The 24,002-nt window shown below is 39.3% G+C and overlaps 1 protein-coding gene and 1 non-coding gene across 3 annotated transcripts in view; both read right to left on the bottom strand.

Annotated features, from left to right (window-relative positions):
• Positions 1 to 24,002, bottom strand: part of VPS8 (VPS8 subunit of CORVET complex) — a 272,714-nt gene that overhangs the window by 209,564 nt on the left and 39,148 nt on the right. For both annotated transcript variants that reach the window (XM_049775814.1, XM_049775815.1), the window contains 5 exons: positions 22,693 to 22,846; positions 22,528 to 22,587; positions 21,263 to 21,370; positions 17,190 to 17,270; positions 10,694 to 10,864 (listed from right to left, as the gene is read on the bottom strand). In XM_049775814.1, the coding sequence (XP_049631771.1) occupies positions 10,694 to 10,864; positions 17,190 to 17,270; positions 21,263 to 21,370; positions 22,528 to 22,587; positions 22,693 to 22,846 (574 nt within the window). The remainder of the gene's footprint in view (positions 1 to 10,693; positions 10,865 to 17,189; positions 17,271 to 21,262; positions 21,371 to 22,527; positions 22,588 to 22,692; positions 22,847 to 24,002) is intronic.
• Positions 19,110 to 19,300, bottom strand: LOC126012753 (U2 spliceosomal RNA). The gene has a single exon (XR_007497153.1). It is a non-coding gene; the product is annotated as a U2 spliceosomal RNA (small nuclear RNA).

The raw sequence follows: 24,002 nt of genomic DNA, 5'->3' as shown, positions 1-24,002 counted from the left end.
TAGGGTATATTCCTCGGAGTGGTATAGCTGGTTCGTATGGGAGCTCGATTTCCAGTTTTTGGAGGAATCTCCATATCGCTTCCCATAAAGGTTGAACTAGGCGGAATTCCCACCAGCAGTGGATAAGAGTTCCTTTCTCTCCACATCCCCGCCAACACTGCTTGTTCTCATTCTTTGTGATGTGTGCCAATTTCTGGGGTGTGAGGTGGTACCTCATAGTTGTTTTGATTTGCATCTCCCTGAGGATTAGTGATGTGGAGCATTTTTTCATGTGTCTTTTGGCCATATGTATTTCTTCTTTGTCAAAGTGTCTGTCCATTTCTTCTCCCCATTTTTTGATGGGATTAGATGTTTTCTTCTTGTAAATTTCTGTCAGTGCCTTGTATATTTTGGAGATTAACCCCTTATCTGATGGGTATTGGGTGAATAGTTTCTCCCACTCAGTGGGGGGCTCTTGTATCCTGGGCGCTATTTCTTTTGAGGTGCAGAAGCTTCTCAGTTTAATATATTCCCATCTGTTAATTTCTGCTTTCACTTGCTTGGAGAGTGCAGTTTCCTCCTTGAAGATGCCTTTAGTCTCAATGTCCTGGAGTGTTTTACCTACATGTTGTTCAATATATCTTATGGTTTCGGGTCTGATTTCGAGGTCTTTCATCCATTTGGATTTAACCTATGTATAGTTATCAAAACAGCATGGTATTGGAATAAAGACAGGTCCTCAGATCAGTGAAATAGGCTTGAATACTCAGGGAATGTTCCCCAGACATACAATCATCTAATTTTTGATAAAGGAGCAAGAAATCCTAAATGGAGCAAAGAAAGCCTCTTTAACAAGTGGTGTTGGCACAACTGACTAGCCACTTGCAAAAAATTGAACTTAGACTCACAATCTTATTTATAGTTCCACTCACTCCCCTGTAACAGATTAACTGTGAAATGAACTTTAGGTTCTGTGTGTTTTGCATATAAAATTCATTGGCTATTGTTTGATCCTCATCACTGCCCTCCAAGCACTGCCAGGAATGACCTTTGTGCACAGAGCCAAGAGCAGCTCTTAGCACTGCTGTGCCCAAACTGGCATCCCACAAAAAAATAAAAAAATTCAGTGCATGGATAATAAATGAGTTGTTTTTAACAGAACCACCACTTCATAAATTGCTTTCATTCTGGGGGGTAGAATGGCACACCCAGAAGTGCTCAAGAGACCATGTGAAACTGAGGAGGGGCCCCACATGTGGTCCAGACCTTTGAGCCATCGTCATGGTCGTTCGTTAACATACTTTTAAAATTTAGGAGTCCTTCCTTAGTATATAGTATCCAATTCGTGTTTGGATTTCAAATGGTCTCAAATGACAAATGTTGAGATTTTGTGGTTTTATTTCTTCTACAGTTCATTTGTCTGAATTAAGAGCCACATTTTGGTGTTGTCTCCTAAATCACCTCTAATCTCAAGCCTGCCTCGATCTCCCTCAATCTATTCTTTCTTCATCTCCTCTTCTTTTCTTTACTTGCTTCCTTCCTTTTTTTCCTTTTTTTTTTTTATTTTTGTTTTTGGGTCACATCCCATGATGATCAGAGGCTATTCTTATCTCTGATCCCAGAGGTTCTTCCAGTTGTGCTCAGGGAACCAAGTGGTACCAGGGGCTTGAACTAAGGCCTCCAGTGAACAAACCATACTCTCGGCCACTGAGCATTCCTTCCAGTCCCCTTCCTCAAGCCTCTCTTCATTCTTTTGTCTCCCTATTTCTCCTGCTGCAATGCCAGAAATCAAACTCAGGGGGCTATTGGAAGACAAGTGTTCTACCACTGAACTACTTATAGTGAACTACTTATAGTGCTTTATTTTTCTGGAACTTCTTTTGTTAAAGATGCTGGAATACTCATTCTCACTCTCTGCATTTTGCTAACTACCGCAGCATCAACTCTTTTTTTTTTGGGGGGGGGGCCACACCCGGCGGTGCTCAGGGGTTACTCCTGGCTGTCTGCTCAGAAATAGCTCCTGGCAGGCATGGGGGAACATATGGGACACCGGGATTCGAACCAACCACCTTTGGTCCTGGATTGGCTGCTTGCAAGGCAAACGTGCTATCTCTCCGGGCCCAGCATCGACTCTTTTTACCATGTTCTTCTGCCTTCAACATTTTCTCTAACGGAGACTTGAACAGAAGAGGAATTTGTTTTATTTTGGTTTGGCAGTACTATGTCAACTATGATGTTGATTTATAATATAATCTTGGTTAGCAAACTGAAGTCATGGTAATTCACTTCATTCTCTAGTTTGCTAAACATTTTCTCTAAAATATGAAATATATTTTTGTCAAATGCTTTTCTATATCTTTTAGATAGTATTACAGTTCTTCTCTTATGATTAATTAATGTGATAAATCATATTTTTTCTGCATGGCAAAAAGGTCTTGCATGCCTTGAAAACACATTGGATTATTTTATAAACTGCTGCTTTCTGTTTGCTAACATTTTAAAGATTTTTTATTTCTATGCTACAAGAAAATAGGTTTCTATTGTTGTTTATTATCATTTCTTTGTCTGATTTCATGATCAGAGGTAAGGTGGCCTTATGAAGAATTACTGCAACGGATACTTAATGGATGGTAGTAAAGTTATGATACTTTGGTGGCAAATAGGAGGTAGATAACATAACATTTAGAAGAGGTATAAAATTATATACCTAAAACAAAAAGTTTCGTAAACTAATGTTATCTAAATTGGGAGGGAGGGAAGAGGAGGGTCACAAGCTGCAGTGTTCAGGGGCTATTCCCTGGCTCTGTGTTCAGTACTGACCTCCTGGGGAATAGGGAACCATATATGGTGCCAGGAATCAAATTATCTATAGGATTCAAAGCAAGTGCCTTAACTCCAGCATTATCTCTCCAGGGTTAAGTTATCTGATTTTATCTGGTTTTATTTATTCAAGGTCATGTGCTTCTTTTTCTTCTTCTCAAGAGTTTTTTGTAGAATGCTACTGCTTTTATAATTTTTATTTAAATAGAAGTCTTCAATAGGGGCTGAAGAGATACCACAGCAGTAGGGCGTTTGCCTTGCATGCGGTCAACCCGGGATGGACCCAGTTCGATTCCAAGCATCCCATATAGTCCCAAGTCTTTCAGGAGTGATTTCTAAGTGCAGAGACAGGAGTGGCCCCTGAGCACTGCCAAGTGTGACCCAGAAACCAATCAATAAATAAATAAAGTTAAATTTTTTTCAATAATAAATGGAATTTTCTTTATAGTGAGCTACTTAATTTAAATTCTCTGATATATAGAGCCATTTATGTATAGGATCTTCCCAATTTGCATTAAAGTTATATCCCAATAAACCCATCATAAATATTAGAATGGCATTTGAGGGGCTAGGGTGATGGCCCAACAGGTAAGGCATATTTGACACAGGCTCAATCCCCAACATTCCATGTGTTCCCCTGAGCACTACCAGGAGTAATTCTTGAGTGTAGAGTCAGGAGTAAGCCCTGAGCACCACTGGAATTGGCCCATAAACAAACAAACAAAATTTTTTTAATGCACTTAATATAATTAAAGGATATAATTACCTTAGCCTAGCTCAAAAATGCTTAGTTATGGGGCCCAGAGAGATACACAGCGGCGTTTGCCTTGCAAGCAGCCGATCCAGGACCAAAGGTGGTTGGTTTGAATCCCGGTATCCCATATGGTCCCCCATGCCTGCCAGGAGCTATTTCTGAGCAGACAGCCAGGAGTTACCCCTGAGCACCGCCAGGTGTGGCCCAAAACAAAACAAAACAAAACAAAACAAAACAAAACAAAAAAATGCTTAGTTAGCCTAAGGTTGGACAAAAATCATCTAACACAAAACTTCTTCAGTGATAGTAAATATCTTATTTTTTAAAACACCCAGTTATAAGGTTGTTCATAGTTTTTTTTTCACAGATAAAGTTGTTCATGATTGAGTTACAGTCAAACAACGTATAACAACCTTCACCAGTGTGCATTTTCCCACCACCAATGTCAACAGTTTCCCTCACCTTCCCTGATTCTCTTTTTCCTCCCACCCATCCTCTCCCACCTGCTACTAGGACAGGCATTATACTAATAGTGAATATCTTGTACTGAACTTTGTACACTTGAGAGTATAATATTTTCCACTGTGATTTTGTGGGCCATTAGGACTACAGCTTCCTGCACTGCCCCAGTATTATAAGAGAGCATGATTCCAAATCTGTGCATTCCTACTGAGTGCATATTTCTTTCTCACTATGGTAAGTGCAAAAATTTGTTTAGTTGATAGGGCCAGATCGGTGGCACAACAGTTAAAGCATCTGTCTGCCTTGCACACATTAGTCTAGGACGGACCATGGTTCAATTCCCCAGAGTCCCACATGATCCCCCAAGCCAGGAGTGATTTCTGAGTGTCACCGGGTGTGGCTCAAAAACCAAGAAAAAAAGATTTCTTTAGTTGAACCATCATTAAGCTGAAGAACACATGGCACAGACACAGAGATTCTTTTCTTATAATTGAAGCAACATCACCTATAGGAGTGTAACTGTTTTAGGCAGTGTCCCTACATCACACCTATTTATTGTGCCAATATCTCTCCACCAATCTTAGATCTCTTCTCACCCCCCCATAAAGCCATTAGCATAATCAGTTCTACAGATTGAGCCTCCATGTGTTTCTTTGGCTATTACTTATTCCTGTGGAATAGTTTCTCTATACTTTATAAAGGGAAATCATTCAACAATGTTCTTTTCCCTCTGATTAACTTTGCCTAGCATACACCAGCCAGTTCCATCCAAGTTGCAGCTATCTGCAAGATCTCAATGTTTCTATAGTTTGAGTAGGATTCCATTGTGTGTTTACATCGAAGTTTTATTTCTCATGTTTTTGAACTCTTGGGTTATTTCTAGATCACTATAATTTTACTATTATACTGCAGTGAACGTAGGCATGCAAACATCTTTTCAAATTAGGGTTTTTGTATATTGTGGGGATTGATGCCATGGAACAGAAATCACTGGGTCAAATGGAAGCTCTAGTTTCAATTTTTCAAGAAGTTTCCATTATGTTTTCAATTGAGTGTGAACCTGATGACAGTCCCATTAACAGTAATTGAGTCCCCATACCCTTGCCATTACTGGCTGTTTCCAGACTTTTTGAAGTAGGCCATTTTCACTGGTGTGAGGGGGTATTTCATTGTCATTTTGATTTGTATTTCCCTAATAATCAAAGATGGCAAACATTTTTTCATATCCCTATATGACCATCTGCATGCTTCTTCGGGGAAACATCTGCTCTTCTTCTCTTCCTGACTTTTTGGTGGGGGTGTTGGGGTTTTATGGTTATTTCACTTTGTGAGTACTTTATACATCTTGATTATTAGTATCCTGTTAGATATATGTTGAGCACTTTTTTTTCCCACTACTAGAGTATCCTTTTATTTTATACATCATTTCTTGCAGAGCAGAAAACTTTTAACTTGGCTGTAGTCCACTTGTTTTTATTTTTGTTTTTTTTTCTTTTTTTTCTTTTTGGTTTTTTGGGTCACACCTGACTGTGCTCAGGGGTTACTCCTGGCTCTACACTCAGAAATCGCTCCTGGCAGGCTCGGGAACCATATGGGATGCTGGGATTCAAACCGCCATACTTCTGCATGTAAGGCAGTGCCTTACCTCCATGCTGTCTCTCCGGCCCCTTGTTTTTTTTTCTTGTTCAGTTGCACTGAATCATTAAAAATGCTTCTGAAGTAACATGGAGAGCTCTAACTCTGTATTCCTCATATTTTATCCATTTGAGTCAAATATCTAGGTCTAAATTAATTTTTGTATAAGGCAACATTTGAATTAGCATACTACAATTCATTTAGTGTTTAATTCAAAACATGAATAATATTCATATTTTGCATGTTGCTCCCCAGTTTAACCTAACACCATTTGTTAAGAGATGTTAATTTTTAATACTTCTTAATTTGTTAAAAAAAAAAAAAAAAAGGCTGCCCTGGTCCTCTTCATGCACCTTAGTTCTTTCTTTTAGACTTAACTGTTTATATAGCTGAGGATTTATCTCTCAGCTCTCAATCCTATTCCATTAGTTTAGTGTCAGCCTTCATTCCAGTTCCACAGTTTTGCTTATCAGAACTTATTAATATAATCTGAAGTTAGGGAATGCAAAGCCTCCAGTCTTCTTTTATTTTTCAAGAAAACCCTGGTTACTTGTGAGTTTTAATACTTAATAAAAAAAATTTTTTTTCCATTTCTGGGTCACACCTAGCAGTGTGCTGACTACTCTAGGCTCTGTTCTTAAAGAACCATGTGATGCTGAGGCTCAAACCCAGGCCCCTCATGGGAGCATGAATTAGTCCTCTGAACTACCTCCTATCCCCTCCATATAAATATTAACAATTCCATGCCCGTGTAAAGTACTGTGAGAATTTTGATGAGGATAACACTGAATCTATATAGTGGTTTAGGTAGCAGTGTTGTTTTAATAATTTTCCTAATTTCTTCTTTAAAATTTATTGTCTGATATTAATACAGCCATTCTTTTTTTTAATATAGTCATTCTTTTTTTTTTTTTTTTTTTTGGTTTTTGGGTCACACCCGGCAGTGATCAGGGGTTACTCCTAGCTCCATGCTCAGAAATCACTCCTGGCAGGCTCGGGGGACCATATGGGATGCTGGGATTTGAACCAATGACCTTCTGCATGAAAGGCAAATGCCTTACCTTCATGCTATCTCTCCAGCCCCTAATATAGTCATTCTAACGACTAAAGTTTGCATGTTGTATCTTTCCATCCTCATACTTTTAATTATTTGTCTTTGTAATTGAACAATGCTTTGCTTTAAAATCCAGTCTATCTAGATTTTAATAAAAATGTTTAGATTATTTCCACTCAGTGATATTTATTATCTAAATAATTATAGTTAATTATTGTTCTAAATTAATAACATATATGAGCATAAAAAGTAAGATTATATAATGTGTAACTTATATTTTAATTAATAATTGCTCATTATACTACTTGATATGAGCTATCAAGCCAATTAACTTAATAAATTAAATTTAATAAATCAATGAATTAATTTTATTAATTACTCCTTTTTACTTGCACTTTTTTCAAGCTTAGTTCAACATACTAATCTTTCAATGGTCCATTTTGCCAGTATTACAGACCTATTAGACTTCTTTTTCTTTTTTTTTTTTTTTTTTTTTTTGGGCCACACCCGTTTGACGCTCAGGGGTTACTCCTGGCTATGTGCTCAGAAATCGCCCCTGGCTTGGGTGGACCATATGGGACGCTGGGGGATCGAACCGCGGTCCTTCCTTGGCTAGCGCTTGCAAGGCAGACACCTTACCTCCAGCGCCACCTACCCGGCCCCTAGACTTCTTTTTCAATGACTCTCCTGGTGTTCACAAAATGTGGGGCCGGCATGGTAGCGCTAGAGGTAAGGTGTCTGCCTTGCAAGCGCTAGCCAAAGAAGGACCGAGGTTCAATCCCCCAGCGTTCCATATGGTCCCCCCAAGCCAGGGGCAATTTCTGAGCACTTAGCCAGGAGTAACTCCTGAGCATCAAACGGGTATGGCCCAAAAAAAAAAAATGTAACTAACTTACCAATTTACATTTAAGTAATAATAGACTGGCACCAGAGAAATAGTACAGTGGACAGGGTGCTTGCCTTGCATACGGCCAACTGGATTTGATCTCCAGCATACCATATGGTACCCTGAACCCACCAGAAATGATTCCTGAGTGCAATGCCAAGGGTGACACCTGAGCACTGCCAGAAAACAAACAAATAAATAATAGACTATTTTATATGCACTGTAAAAACTTTACATCTTTTCATTCCTCTCTCCCTGATGCAATGTGTTATTTTGGTCATCATATTATTTCTTCAGATCACAAACATTGTAAGTTGCACTTTTTACCTTTTTAAAGTCAACTGCTTTTGTTAAATAATATAGCTCTGAGATATATTTCACATACTAAGATTCAGTAAGTGCATAATTATAACCATTACCACAATCTGATTCTTGGCCCTTTCCATTCCTCCACAAAGATCTCATATTTTCACATAAGCCCCCATTTGCACTTCCAGACCCACTAAATTGTCACTCTGATCTTGCCCTAAGTGGACATCTCATATAAATAGTCAAACAGGTACAGAGATGGTTCAAAGGGTTAGAAGGAATGCTATGTATGCTAGAGCCCTGGTTTGGACTCTAGCACCACATGGTGCCCCACCTCAGCAGCAGTAGCAACAACAAAGGAAGGGAGAAAGGATATCCTGATGGACCCCTCCCAGATTTTGTTTGTTTGTTTGCTTGCTTTTGGGGGGCTTTTCTTGTTTGTTTCTGTTTTGTTTTCATTTTTCTTTTCCTTCAAACAGAACCACATAACTTGAATCATCTTGTTCTGCTTCATAAATTGAGGGGAAGAAATGGATGGTACCAAGACCAAACAGTTGTATGAACTTTTAATAGAAAAACAAAAGATCAGTCTTAAATACCAAATCCAAAGCCAACAACAACAGAATCGATACCCATTCTACAACAAACTAGACACAGAGGGAACCACTTACACTAGCACCCCCCCAGAAGGCAAAGGAGGGGGATATGGGATGCATGCTGGGAACAGGGTTGGAGGGAGGATGACACTGATGGTGGGAATGCCCTGGGTTCAATGCCACTATGTACCTAAAATATTACTGTGAAAGATTTGTAATCCACTTTGGTCACAATAAAAATTATTAAAAAAGAAAAACAAACCACTGATGCTAGAATATTATCCATATAAACCTGAACTACAAATAACTTTATAAATCACTGTGCTTTAATTAATAAAATTATATATGCATAAAAACATAAATATTAACATCACTTAAAGCATGTTACCTAAAGTACAACAACAAATTTTAACTAATAACTTTGAAAGATTGCTTCTACTTTGGGGCTGTTGTGAATAATCGGCTATGAACCTTTCAGTACAAACCTTCTGTATTTTCATTTATCTTCAGTAGATACTGAGGAGCAGAACTGCTCATTCACATGGAATTTCCAGTTAACCATTTTGAGGATCTGCCAGCTGGATCTGTGTTTTCACAGCAGCTGCATCAGTTTATAGTCCCAGCAGCAATGTCTGAGAGTCCCAGGTTTCCCACATCCTCACCAGCACTTGTGTGTTTTTTGATGATAGCCATTCTGGTAGGCATAATGCTATTGCACAGCAGTTTGATCTGCATTTCACTGGTGTTTAATAATGTTGAGAATCTTGTCATATGTTTGTTGATGATTTGCATTTCCTTTTCATAGAGTGGTGGAGATTATGTCTGATGAAATCTGCTCTCAATCTCAAGTTACTCCTCTGCATTCAATGTGTCCTCTCTCTCTCTCTCTCTCTCTCTCTCTCTCTCTCTCTCTCTCTCTCACACACACACACACACACACACACACACACACACACACACACACACAGCTTTAACATTTTCCTCTTTATTACTCATTTTGATTAATCCATATGTGCTTCTATTTTACTCTTGAGCCTTACTTCTGCTCTCTGGCCCTATTCATTTTGATATGCTTTGTTAAGGTACTTGGAAATAGTTTTATCATTTTTTATCTAGTTTTAAGATTTCTTAGAGGGAGCCATAGCAGTAATTACTCTAGTCCTATCTATTTACTCTTACAGAGGTACAATGCCCCCTTAATGGTAAGGAGTGTTGTTCCAGGGACCTCCAGGAGAACACTGGTGGTCCATGGGGGCATCCAAGGCGATGGTGAGTAATACTCCTGGGTCTTCAGGCTTATGCACAGTAATGTTTTGGGGACTGTAGCATTAAATAATTAGCGATGGTGCTAGATAGAGGTGGATGGATGGAGGGATTTTTCTCTGCCATCCCAGGCCACATGGCTCCGAAACCCCCATCCAGCTGGCGGGTCCCAGGTTTAGGTGAACGGTGGAATCACGCTCATCCAGAGACAGACATCAGGAAGCATCAACTTTATTCATGCCCTATCTACCACATGTGTGGCCTATATCATAACAATTAAGCATTCAGCCATTCTTAGCTAGCCCTGCATCTTAACTCTTTTCAGCCATCTTCCCTTTGACCTCCAGGCTGGCAAAAGACCAAAAGCCGCCTAATCCCCTGGGTCAACGGCCTTATATAACCTTCCAAGACCACTCCCCAGAATGGGAGGGATCTTGCAGGTAAGGTTACATGTAATATCCGGTTCCCAAGACCCCTCCCAGAAATGGGCGGGTCTCAGGTAGGTACACCTAAATCCAGGGTGGAGTTACAGGGGACCATATGATATCAGGGACCATAGGATACCAGGAATTGAACACAGATCAGATGCCTTGTACTATCTCATCAAGCTGATTTTTAGCAACACTTAAAGAAGCACAAGGCCTAAAGGCTTCTCTTTGTAGTTCCTATTTCTTTTTGGTTTTTGGTTTTTGGTTTTTGGGCTATACCCGTTTGATGCTCAGGGGTTACTCCTGGCTATACGCTCAGAAATCGCCCCTGGCTTGGGGAGGCCATATGGGGGGGATAGAACCGCAGTCTGTCCTATGCTAGCGCTTGCAAGGCAGACACCTTACTTCTAGCACCACCTTCCTGGCCCCTGTAGTTCCTATTTCTGAACCAAAACAGCAGAACACCAAGCTTATCAAAGCAATACCAAAATAACAAATCAGACTTACCAGTGCCTGGCTAACATTTCCTCCAGTGGCTAGTGATTTAAAATGGCTGCTATTATAGACCAACTGAACTTCGGAGATCTCCACTGTTTCTAATTCCTCTTGAGTTTGCCGATCAATCACATGCAGCTTCTCTACACTGTCCAAGAGCACAACCGTGCGTGAGTTTATCCACTGGAATCCAAGCACATAGTGGAACGAAAGTGAGCTCATTCTAGCATCATTAAGGACAAGAAAATGTGGCCACTCTGAAAGGTTAATTCATGGTAAGGACATACATAAACTTAACAATACGATTAAAGCAGGAGCAGCAGGTGCATGTTAGCACTGAGATTTGCCAGTGCTAAATGATACCTTCTTAGATGGTTCACTAAGAGCTTTAACAGATAATACAGAATACCCTGATTACTTTTAGAAAATAATTTTTGTTGTATTTTTGTTTTGGGGTCACACCAAGTAATTGCTCAGGAGTTACTCCTGGCTCTACACTTGGGAATTACTCCTGGCAGTGTTTGGGGTACCATTTTGTAATCAAGCCCAGGTTGGCCACATGCAGTGCTAATGTCTTACCTGCTGTACTATCTCTCTGGACCTTAGAAAATAAGTTTAAGAGGTAAGTTTTCACAAGTTTGCAAAGTGACACATTTTTCATTTCTAGTTTTTATGATATTAATGAAACAAAGAACAAGTTAAATTTCATAAACAATGGTGACCACTGTTAGCATTCAAGTAATAACATAAAATAGATTTTTCCTCAGAACCTCCCAGATCATGGGAGTCTTCTTTATACAGAGACTTCTCTATGTCTTCTGAATTTTCTTTTTTTTCCAAAACTTTATTTATTGATTGATTCATTGATTGGTTGACTGATTTCTGGACCACACCCAGCAGAACTAAGGGGTCACTTCTGACTCCCTGCACTCAGAAATCGTCCCTGCCAGGACCATATAGGATGTCGGGAATCAAACTGGGTCCCTCCAGGGTCAGCCACATACAAGAAAAGGAAAACGCCTTACTGCTGTGCTATCTCTCTGGCCCTGAATTTCCTTTAATAAGTTATCATTATAGGTTTTTTGTTGTTTTTGTTGTTGTTGTTGTTGTTGTTTTGGTTTTGGGGTCACACCTGGCAGCGCTCAGGGGTTACTCTGGCTTTATGCTCAGAAATTGCTCCCGGCAGGCTTGGGGGACCATATGGGATGCCAGGATTCAAACCACCGATCTTCTGCATGCAAGGCAAATGCCTTACCTCCATACTATCTCTCCGGCCCCAAGTTATCATTATAGTTTTAAGACTAGTAACTTAGTAATCTAAATATCTTCTGAAGGATGTTGCTTTGTTAAATTTTGGGATTATGATAAGACATTTATTATCTCTCTATATATATAATTTTTAAAATTTCAATTCCTTCTGAAAAAATAATTTAAATATACTACTATATTCAAATTATAACTGATCCAGAACAAAGTGCTTTTTCTGTATTTGAACTTTCTAGTGTGCATATTGGTTTATTTATCTAATTTAGTCCATGTTATCAGAGATTATTGCATATCATGTCAAAGACAACCAAACTGAAAGTTTTCACTTCGTACCTAAAATATAATAAAAATATATTCTAACACCATATGGTGGTTACTATAAGGGAAGCTGTTATGTTGTGGGGTTTTGTTGGTAGTTTTTTTTTTTTTTTGGTTTTCATTTGGGGGGCACACCCAGCAGCACTCAGGATTTAATCCTGGTTCTGTACTCAAAAATCACTCCTGGAAGGCTTAGGGGATCATATGGGATGCCGGGGATTGAATCCGGGTTAGCCGCATGGAAGGCAAACACCTTCCCAGCAATGTTATTGCTATGACCCTGTTATTTTCTTTTCTTTTTTCTTCTTTTTTTCTTTTTTTTTAGTTCTTTCAGGAAACAGTTGGATGCTCAAATCTTTTACAAGGGATACTTATAATGTACTCTCTTGATTATTTTAAGAGCTGTTATTTAGGAAAGATACATTACTTGCTTTATAAAACCTTAGTGCTAACTTGCAGATGTTTTCTAAAGTAACCTGGTTAAACAAGAAAGAAAGACAGCAGGTTTTATAATTATCCAATTATCCTGAGGTAAAGACTCTCACAATTACAAGTGTAGACATTGGTGTAATTGAGCCTTTGAAAGATAATTTACAAAACAATGCAGTTAATGGTTATAATTCACAGAACAAATGAAAATACTGACTGTTGTACTGTTAGGAGAATAGTAACTATTCCTGGGTAAAATATTTTTGGAACAAAATCATGTGCAGATTTTAAAAGTGCTCTATCTGAAATATCTTAAACAGACATGAGGGAGATGAAAACCGGGTTAAGATGAATCAACAAAGGTTCTGGTTTTGATAAAGATACTGATGTCTTATATGTGCAGGAAGACTCTGAACAAAATTATCCCATGAAATATATACAGAAAAAAAATGGACCTTTAAATCAATGTAAAATTGATGCAATATGAAATCGTATTACTAAGCCATATAAAGAAAACATTTAGTTCTCAATCTAAAAAGTTAGGTATTACCCATTTGAAGAGTAAACTTATTTTAGCTTTTGTATTAGAAAAATGAGGAATTGCCTAATAATATAGGGTTGCCTATATTCATGAATACACAGAATGTTTCAGTGGAAACCAGATGCTGATATGCTAAAAGTAATAATAAAAGAAATCCAGAAATGTTATAATTGTACCAGTTGCAGAGTTTGGGTGCTATTTGATTTTTTTTAATTGTCCCTCCAAACAGTACTTTTTTAAAGCCAAAAAAGTCTCTCATGACTAAGATACAAAATAGAGAGAAAACTGTAAAGTTTTTCATCCCAGGAAAAGCATACATAAGCTCCTGAATCTGTAAAAATAGAATCAGAAGCATAAAATGTCTTAATACACAAAGTTGGGCAATGATCCTGAAGAAATACACCTAAACACCACTCCTCCACTAATCAGGACTTTAAAGAAACTTTCCTTGCCCACCATAGAGGAAGGTCAAGGGGCAAGAGAGAGACTGGGGACATTGGTGGAGGAAGTAAGTGAACACTAGTGAAGAGACTGTTTATGTTAGAAAATTGTATGCCTGAAAATAATAATAATTTTTTAACTCTGTAATTCATGGGGCTTCAATAAAAAATATTTTTAATTAAGAAACAAAACTTTCGGCCTGAGTGCCATCTTGGGTGGCCTGCTGTGGTTCCAGGTGGACTCTATTAGGGGTCTCCAGGCTTTCCCCCCCCCCACTCTAGGGAGGAGGAGCAGAGGGAGGGGCCAGGCAGATAGCTGGCTTCCGGTGCTTTGATCCTGGAGGCCGGCTCTTCCCAGGTATAGGGTTAGGGGACACCTAGACCCCAGGCATTTTCCCTAGCTTGGAGGATACTGGGAGACTTGGCAGACCTCCAGCAGTTCCCCTATTTCCCCCTGGACTGTTAGGCCCAGCCTGAGTGACACCTCGGGTGGCCTGCTGTGGATTCCAGGTGGACTCTATTAGGGGTCTCCAGGCTTCCCCCCTCCCTACTCTAGGGAGGAGAGCAGAGGGAGGGACCGGGCAAATAGCAGGCTTCTGGTGCTTTGATCCTGGAGGTCGGCTCTTCCCAGGTATGGGGTTAGGGGACACCCCAGACCGCAGGCATGTTTCCTAGCTTGGGGGGTGCTGGGAGGCTTGGCAGGCCTCCAGCCATTCCCCTATTTCCTCCCCTACTCCAGGTCTTCCCTGGTTGCCAGCCCAGGTGGACTCTATCGTGGTCCTCAGGCTTTTCCCCTTTCTCTCCCGACACTAAGTGGGGGTCACATGGGGTGGATGGCAGGCCGATGCAGCACTGGTGTATGTTGGGATATTACGTCGTGACATTCACTGGTATTTTTTTTCCTCATTGATCTCCATTTCAAAAACCATGCAGGGGTACCATATATATTTAAAATAAAATGGGAGGATGGACTTTTAGTTTGGGAAGAGACCATTTTGGGTGGGGGTACCATATATTTTCAAAATAAAAATGAGAGGATGGATTTTCAGGCTGGGAAGAGGCCAGTACTCTTTACCTACTTGTTTACTCTCAACGGCCTCTTGGCCTCTTCCTTCTTTCATTGTGTAACTGTGGTTGCTACCATACTAGGTTTCTGATTAGTTCCCATAAACGGTGACAATTGAGTCCACTGTCTTAAGCTAGATTGTTTATTTTCCCCACTCTTTATCTTTTCTCCTCTTTGTGAACTGCTCAATAAGGTATTTTGGTGAAAGAGTCCCTCTCCATCTTTCCTTCCCTTTGTTATTTGTTAAATAAGGAAGTTTGTAGAAGTGTCCCTCCATTTAATGTTTATATAAGAACCAAGTCAACTGGATTATTGGACTTGTTCTAGCATCCCCATAAGCACCAATCTTGCCATGTAATACTGTTCTTCCTTTGCATAGGCACATTAAAATGGGAAATTATATACAAACACGTTCATATAGAGATGGGAACACACAAATGTTCTTAAACGGCAACAATTGTGTCCACTCTCTTAAGTTAGATTGTTTATTTTCCCCACTTTTTATCTTTTTTTTTCTTTGTGAACTGTTCAATAAGGAATGTTGGTGAAAGAGTCCCCCAGTTTAATGCTTATGTTTGAACCAGGTCACGGGGATTGTTGGACTTGTTCCTGCGGCCTCCTTATGCACTGATAACACCAGGTGGCTGCAATGGAACCTTATACCCTGAACATTGACATGATGACCTGGCACAGGTATCAGAGATTTGGGCATTTTCCAGTCACCCCTGAACCAGGGAAGCCATCTACAAAACATCCAAAGTCGTCTATGTCATCACCTGGAAGCAATTCTCTACCAGGGAAGACCCTACTGCTGCTCTGACATCAATTTACTCAAAAGAGTCTTCCCTTAACACTGAGACGATTTAAACAACAACAACGACCTGCATACTGGACAGGGCTTTCTGCATTGCCCTTTAATTGTGAGTTGAAATTAGACACTGCTCCGCACCATCCTGACTTCAATGTAGGATATACAGATTCCAGGACCTTCAATACAGAAACAGGATACCAAGAACAGAGCCTGAGAAAAATATAACTGTATGGGCACTATAGACAATGACCAGGATTGGACAAACTAGTTTGCCTGGAGCCTAGAAATGGTCTTATGTCAGGAAACTTCAGGGGTAAGGTCTCCTTGTACTTAAGCCAAAAGGTTTTCCTTTCCATGACCCCCATACTTTGGTGGGCCTATGCAAATGATAATTGCCACTCTAACATTGTTTACACAGTGCTCCTTTGACTCTAAACCTTTAAGAAACCACTAGTAAAAATATCTGGAACTGCAAAAAAAAAAAAAAAAAAAAAAAAGGTTTACATTAGTATTAACATACGCTTTTGGGCCCGGAGAGATAGCACAGCAGTGTTTGCCTTGCAAGCAGCTGATCCAGGACCAAAGGTGGTTGGTTCGAATCCCGGTGTCCCATATGGTCCCCCGTGCCTGCCAGGAGCTATTTCTGAGCAGACAGCCAGGAGTGACCTCTGAGTACTGCCGGGTGTGGCCCAAAAACCAAAAACAACAACAACAACAAAAACATATATGCTTTTAGTTAAACTAGCATTCTGGGGTATACAGGAGGAAGAAAGGGATATATGCTTGGGAACAGGGATGAAGGGAGGACAACAATGGGAGTGATGGATATTCCCCTGATTCAATGTTAATATGTACCTAAAATACTACTGTGAAAGATATGTAAGTCATTATGATAAAAAAAATTGTATTTTATTTAGAAATGTTCTTCAATTTACATGTATTATAATATTATATTAATTATATGTTATTATATATTTATATATATATAATTATTATATTAATATATTATATATATATATTATATATAATATATATATATATATATATAATATATATTATATATATATTATATATTATATAATTATATATATTATATATTATATAATATAATTATATAATATAATTAATTATATTAATTATACGTTACTATATTATGTTATGTCAGTTTACCTCAATATGTTAATTAATTTTGCCTCTTGAATAAATTCTTACAATAAAAAAAAAGATTAAGCTAAAAAAAAAGAAACAAAACTTTCCAGATTCAGCCAATGTTGAGCAGGACATAAATATTAAATGAAAATAATGGGTATCAGGCTAAACTCACACTTTATTTCTTTTTGGTTTTAGGCCACAGAAGTAAATCAGGCTTACTTTGTGCTAAAGAATCAATTCTAGCAGAATGGGAGACCATATGGGGGTCATGAATTGAACTTGGGTTAGCCAAGTGCAAGGTTAGTGCCCTACACATTGTACTATCTCTCTGACCACCAAAATTCACATTTTATTTAATACAAGGACTTTTCTTCTTTCCCTATATTACAGATCTGCTCATAATAGAAGTCCTGATAGTTTTAATATGCTGTGAACTCAAAATAATTTGTGAACTAAAAGAAATATATAATTCAAACAATACTTACAGTAAAGTTAATGAGGTCATAGTATAGGTGAAGATGCTTTTGCTTAGTAACGTGTATTGCTCCCGATTCATCCCTTTTAACCTGATAATAAAATAGAAACAAACTTAAGTATGAGCTCTTCAGTTTGAAGTACTTTTTTAAAATAATTATACTCCACTTGGAAAATGCTTTCTGATGTGTACAGATAAACCCAAAATATAGATAAATAAAAGGATTACTGTGCAGCAGGGCTTTTTATTTCTTTACATCATTCGTACAACACTTGTTATCAAAATCCAAGGTATAATTGGTCCACAGTCTAGTAGTTGTTAGTATTGGCAAAGGCACTAATGTGATTCAGAGCAATCCAAATTGATCACATCAGTGATTCCATTTAGCTAGAATTAAAAGTTTAAATTGGAATTGAAGACAGTGTGATAAAGTTATACAAAAGTTCTGCAGTCTGATACAATCATAGTTCAAACAGCCCCAGATATTACAAGGGATCACAAATATCAGCATTATTTATATATGTACAAATGTACTCTCTGTGCTCATGGTTCATTTGGGGGTGGGAGTTCAGCCTGGGTATGGGGACTGGGGACCACACCAGGCAGTACTCAGAGCTCACTCCTAGTTCTGTGCTCAGGAATCACTTATAATGGTGTTTGGGGAAGCAAATGCAGTGACAGGGATAGAACCTAGGTCCACTATATGAAATGCATGTGCCTTAACCCTTGGTCTTTCTAACTTCCCACATACACTCTCTCTAATCTTTTCTCCACTTGCCACAAGATGAGCCCCGAGGAGGAGATACAACTAAATGTTCTCTTTGGCTGCCTGAAAATCACAAGCCCTCCCTTCCTACCTCAAACTCCCCAAGAAAGGCACCATGGTGAGAAGTGTGCCAGAAGCACCTTGAATTCATTACGTGGATAATTTTGAGTGGATTTAGTCACTGTGCATTATAAGACTTTGGTGCTAAGTTTTTCATGTCCACCACATTCAGTTAAGTCACCCCACAATAAACTGTGGGGGCATGTCCCATAGTTTAAGAAACAAAAGTTGAGATAACTGCCTCTTTCATTCAGTTCCAATGGCTCTGTCTCAAGTCCAATCTGTGCAGAGCGAACCACATCAGATATCTTAACAAACAACTGAGACCTATGAATAGGGATCCTTCTGTGCATTCATTCCCTTTGAGTACTCTCCCTTAGAAAAAGGGGTGCTCTAGGGTCTAGAGCACAGGGTCCCACACTTGTTCACAGAAGAGAATTACTAAATGACTCCTGGAAACCTACTTTAAAAACAAACAGAAAGTACCCCTAAATTACTACCATTCCCAGCATCCATCAACCCACCTCAGGATCATTCCAGTACTGCCTGCCCCACCCCTTCATCTACTTTCCCCACCAAGTATTTGGGAAACTTTGACTAGAGTCAGGCATCTAGCAATAAATTCCACTATTAATAGTTGTGCAACCAAGGGTCAATCACTTACTCTTTCTTAGTGCCTTCATCTGAAAAATGAAGCGAAGTCAGTACTAAAGTGTTCCTTACCTTGTATATGAAAGGACATCACAAGCCAAACAGCAATGACAACTTTATTTGCTATTCTAAGTTGTTCTTAAATTTTCTGAAGTCCTCACTTAAGAAGAATCTCTTCACCTACAAGCACTCTACAGACTAGCCCCTCCATCACTGCTTAACTATTATCTCTCCTATGAGGGCCCTTGACCTTTTGCCTGCCAACATGTTTATGACTTCTCTGTGTTCCCATCATAGACATTTCCCAGTGATTAATTCTAAAAGCATTAATCAAGCATCTACTATACACGGGCCCTGTACTGGTGGCTGAAACAGACTAGTTATTTTTTTAGACTTAACAGAGCCTTTAATCTAGTGATGAAGGAAAACAATGAAAGGGATTTTTTTTTTTTTTCTTGGTGCACCGTTCCCGGAGGTACTGCAATACCAGGTCGATGCGCGGAGCGGACGGAGCAAGCTCCTCTTCCGACTCCCAGCTCCAAAAATCCATTTAATATTTTGTCCTCGGATAGAGGACGTATCAGATATTAAACTGATAAGAACAGATACTACACATGATCTTAGCCAAAAGGCCGAGAAGCGATTGAAAGGGATTTTTGAGGGCTGAATGTTATTAAAGGAACAGGGAGTAAAAGATGTGAGAATCAGGAAACAATAACTTCTGAGGTTGGAGAAGGCAAAGTTAGCCAAAAACTGGGAAAAGGGGGAAGAAAGCATATAGCTTTCTGGCAGAGGTGGCATATATAGAAGGATACTTTGACCAGAAACAGGAAGCTACTATTACAGAGCTTAACTAGAAATGTCAGCAGTTTCAACCAAGAAAGTAACAATGGAGAGGTGAAGGAACAACAAAAGGAGAGTTTGACAATAAAATTGGCAGAATGTGGTCATGGAGTAGATATGAAGAGAGAAGTATAACTGAATACAATCATTGGATTACTGGCTGGAGAGACACTGGATAGACAATGGAGACTTTGCTTCACCACATCAGGAACCCAGGACCAGAATACATAGGCAGATGCTTCATTTGGCCTAAACTCCTCAACTTCCCCAAAATGGATATTCACCCACTGGAAATATTCACCTGCATGTCCTTTAAAGTCTTCCTTAGAAAGCCTATCTAGAGTATAGGCGGGGGTGGGGTGGGGAGGAGGGATATGTGGGACATCGGTGGTGGGAATGTTGCACTGGTGATGGGCAGGTGTCCTCTTACATGACTGAAACCCAACCACAATCATATTTGTAATCAAGGTGTTTAAATAAAATATTATTTTAAAAAAAAGTCTTCCAATGCCTCTCTAGGTATGAGTCTCTTCATCTTCTGAATCTACAGCTTGTAACTTTTCATTCATCACTTATACTTCAATTTCAAGCTGCTTTCTCCAATGGCAACAAGTTTACATACAGGGTTTTCTGTGCAAATAGTGTTAAGCTATGTGAAAGAAATTATGCTTTACCACTTTCACTTCTGTGTCAACTGCAGTGTGAAGAAAATGGCAGGTGCTCAAATGGCACTTGCTCTCTGATAAATACTCACACTTTATGCAGACGGGCAGGCCGTGAATAAGACAGTCCTATACTTACGTACACAATAAACCATTAATCATTTATTAGTCAAAGATGGTGGAACTGAGACACTATGAACGAGAAGAGGTGTGGAGTTGAGGAAAATCATTATTTTCCAAGTAAACCATTCAAATCTTAAAGAGAAGTCAATTTGTTCTCACACCAAAGAATTACATAGCAGGTTTCTTTGACAGAGCATTTTAATTACTAGTGAAATGGGGTGGGGGAGTCTTGGGAGGAGATCTTACAAATGTTTATGCTATTTTTAAGATAGTTTTGATGATTCCAAATGCGAAAACACAAATCAAATATGCTCAAATTACGCCCTCAAACGTTAATGCCACAAATAGTACAAAAAATAGCACAGATTCTTTTCTTCCTTTCGACAAAAACCTGAGCTACAAATTTCTTTGAACTGAGATATAATTACACCATAACATTGCATAGATTTCAAATCAGCATTAATGAAAATCAGCATGGGTGTCCCCTTAGTCCATATTTATATATAACCTTACTCTAGCCCCCTCCCCTCCCGTCTTTGGCCTTCTCTCTTCTCTCGGGTAAACTCAATGGTCTTATAATCAAAACATTTACTATTATTTTATTTAGTTCATCTGTTTGCTTGTTTTCTCTATACATGACACGTGAATGAGCTCATACGGTGTTTGTCTTTCTCCGTCTGGCTTATTTCACTAAGTGTAATGAAAGGTTGCCAAACTTACCTGGCTCACTGCCCACTTTTCAGGGGAGGGAATAAAAACCTCTTAGCAACCCCAGGAAGACTACCTTCTTGAAGTAAATGAACAAACAAAAAGTGCCCCCCAATTGCACCTGAGGCTACTGCCACCCCACCAGCACCACCCCAGCTATCCCTTCCCCAAGTTCCCCACCACTATACCATGAATCATTCCACTCACTTTGGGAACACTGGGCCAGAATAAAAGACTTCAAAAGAGATCAAGCATCAAATGAGCACTTACCAGGAGAAAATGAACGACATCTCCTCTACAGAAGGCGAGCATGGGATTCACATAATTATTCACTGCCACAAAATGCCAGGCCAACAGTGGAACACTGGAAGGATCCATCTAAGTGGAAAGGACAAGAACAAATTGTGAAGATGAACAATCAAAATCACACACTCCAGTTAAAAATAGCAGCCAAAGCGTGTTCTTCTCCCAACTTTTCATTCAAACCCCAGGAAAGGAGGGAATGCCTAGGAAGCATCAGTAGGAAACTTTCTGGGTTGCTGGTGATGTTCAATGCCTTGATGAAATATGGATCAGAAAAGTACACACACTTTTCAGAGTTCAAAATGTAGACAGTCACGATGTGTGTACTTCCTTATTATATCCATTCTCACCAAAGAAAAGACTTAATTACTGAACTCTAGCTAATGATATGCCAATGCAAAAGTGTTGAGTTTGATCCCTGGCACTGCACCACAGTAAGATCAAGTGGTCTCAGTTGCAAGGGAGTAGGCTACCCTGGCACACTGCATCCATGGCACAACAGCAAACAGGAAGGGATGAGGGATACAAGGTAAGGGGGGAAAGGAGAATTTCTACAGTTTTTTTGGCAATACATTGTAAAAAAACAGAGTTCCATTTATAGATAGAAAGATAAAATAAACTTACTAAAGTAAAGTGTTAAAAGTAAATCTTAGATGGTTTGTATAGAGATACTTTATACAAGCTTCATTTTCTCCTTTTGGGAAATGTTGGGTAGCTAACAAGCTAACAAGAAGCATATAAGAAGATGCAATCATAAGCCATGACAATGAACCTCAATTAGCTAATATCATTAACTGAACAGTAATGAAACTAAGTTAGGTATGCCAGCCAGAGAGACAAAGATGCTTCCCCATGGAGCCAGAGATATACCAAGGGGGGCAACAAGGAGAGAGAACTGTGACAACAGCAAGAGGAAACAAAAGTGGGACCTCAGCACTGAGGCTGCCTCCTATGCTCCTTGGCAACCCAAACCGTGACCCTCTGTTCCATCAACACCCTCTGCACATGCAAAGAGCACAACCTTCCAAAAGTAAGAACTGAAAAGAGGTTGAGCACAATATACTGATAACTCATGCTACTGATATGCTCCATCCCTTCCAAAGATTTTTGTAGCACTGGTTTCAGTTGACTGAGTTCTCAGACACTCACAGACTTCATCACTTAAGAAATCACTTTCCCCACCCTCCTGGCATGGCCATTTTCACCAATAAAAGATGGTAAGGCTTACTCACTCGTCCATAGGGGAAAGTCATCCACACTTTCAAGGACGGCTTCAATCCAATGACCAGTATCTTGAGGGAAAAAAATAATGAATGAAAACCATTTACTCCGTAGCTTTCAAAGTTCTGGTCTTCACTGTCTCTAGAAGCTGAGTCAAAGTTCCTAAACACACCTACCTTAGTTAAGGAAGCCATGGCCAGTAAGGAAAACTGTGTGATGGGATGATCTTTCAGCTCGGGCTTAGAATGCAGAGGCTCAATGCAGCACACTTCTCCCTTGGAACCACTGAATAGACACCTGGATTCACATGTTCTCACCCCCATCACTCTCCTGAAAGTGTGAACCAAAGAATCAGCACTGAGTTGGGAATGAGCCACGGTGCTACTATCAATAGCCTGAACAAGACTACCAGTCTCTTAACACCTACTCTTGCCCGCCAAAAATCCAAGCATCACACAATTCAATATGTTCTTTTAAAAGGGTAGATTGACCCCTATTCTCCAAAGAATACTCCCATGGCTTAATACTGTAAATAAAAATGGAATCCAAACCCTTTACCAAGTCTTCTAAATCCTATATAGGCTTGTTCCTTAATTTCATTCCTGACAAAGCCAGGGCTATAGCTCCTTCTTACACTGCTCTAGCAAGCCAAGTTCTATCCCATCTTAAAGTCCTTTACTCTAACAAGTCTCACCATAGAATGCTTCTTTCTGATCTTTGTTAGTTGCTGACCAGATTAACATTTGAGTCTTTGTGCAAATACCACCTTCTGGGAAAGGTCTTCTTCCTAAACTGTTCTTAAGCCTACATTGACTATCTTTTTCTCTCCATATGACTCTCTGAGGCCATTACATGTGAGTGTTGATTTACTGTCCTTTTCCCTACCTGACCTCAACTAGAATGGAAATTCTTAGAGAATAAGATCTTGTCTTATTAAAGATGTTGTTACTAAAGATCTTATTATCTTGTTATTAAACTTCTTATTAAGGATCTTATCTGCTTTACAGCTCTAACTTTAGTGCTGTGCATAATGCTGCCAGTAGAAGATACTTAATAAATAAATGGTACTTTGATTTTTTTTGTGTGTGTGTTTGGGGGCACACCCAGTGGTTGTCAGGGGTTACTCCTGGCTTTTGCACTCACAAACCATTCCAGGTAGGCTCAAAGGACCATATGAGATGCCAAGGATCAAACCCAGGTCAGCCATGTGCAAAGCAAATGCCCCTGGCTGTGCTATCACTCTGGCCCTGAATGGTACTTTTGAAGCAGTAATTCTTTGCTTAGCATTATGAGAAGGTTAGAGATATAATAAGAAACAAAGTCCTTAACTTTGAAGAACTTATGAAAAAATAACAGTGAATTTTAGATTTTATTTCTTTTTGAAAAACTCTACAGGCTTTAGAAAAGTCCTTCCATGTAGCTAGACAGCCTGTGCTCCTATTTAAAGAGTGAAAATGAAACATTTCAAGGCAATGAAATTTTATCT

Source organism: Suncus etruscus, chromosome 6, assembly GCF_024139225.1.
Source record: "Suncus etruscus isolate mSunEtr1 chromosome 6, mSunEtr1.pri.cur, whole genome shotgun sequence".
Taxonomy (NCBI): Eukaryota; Metazoa; Chordata; class Mammalia; order Eulipotyphla; family Soricidae; genus Suncus; species Suncus etruscus.
This window is presented reverse-complemented; position numbering and strand designations above follow the sequence as displayed.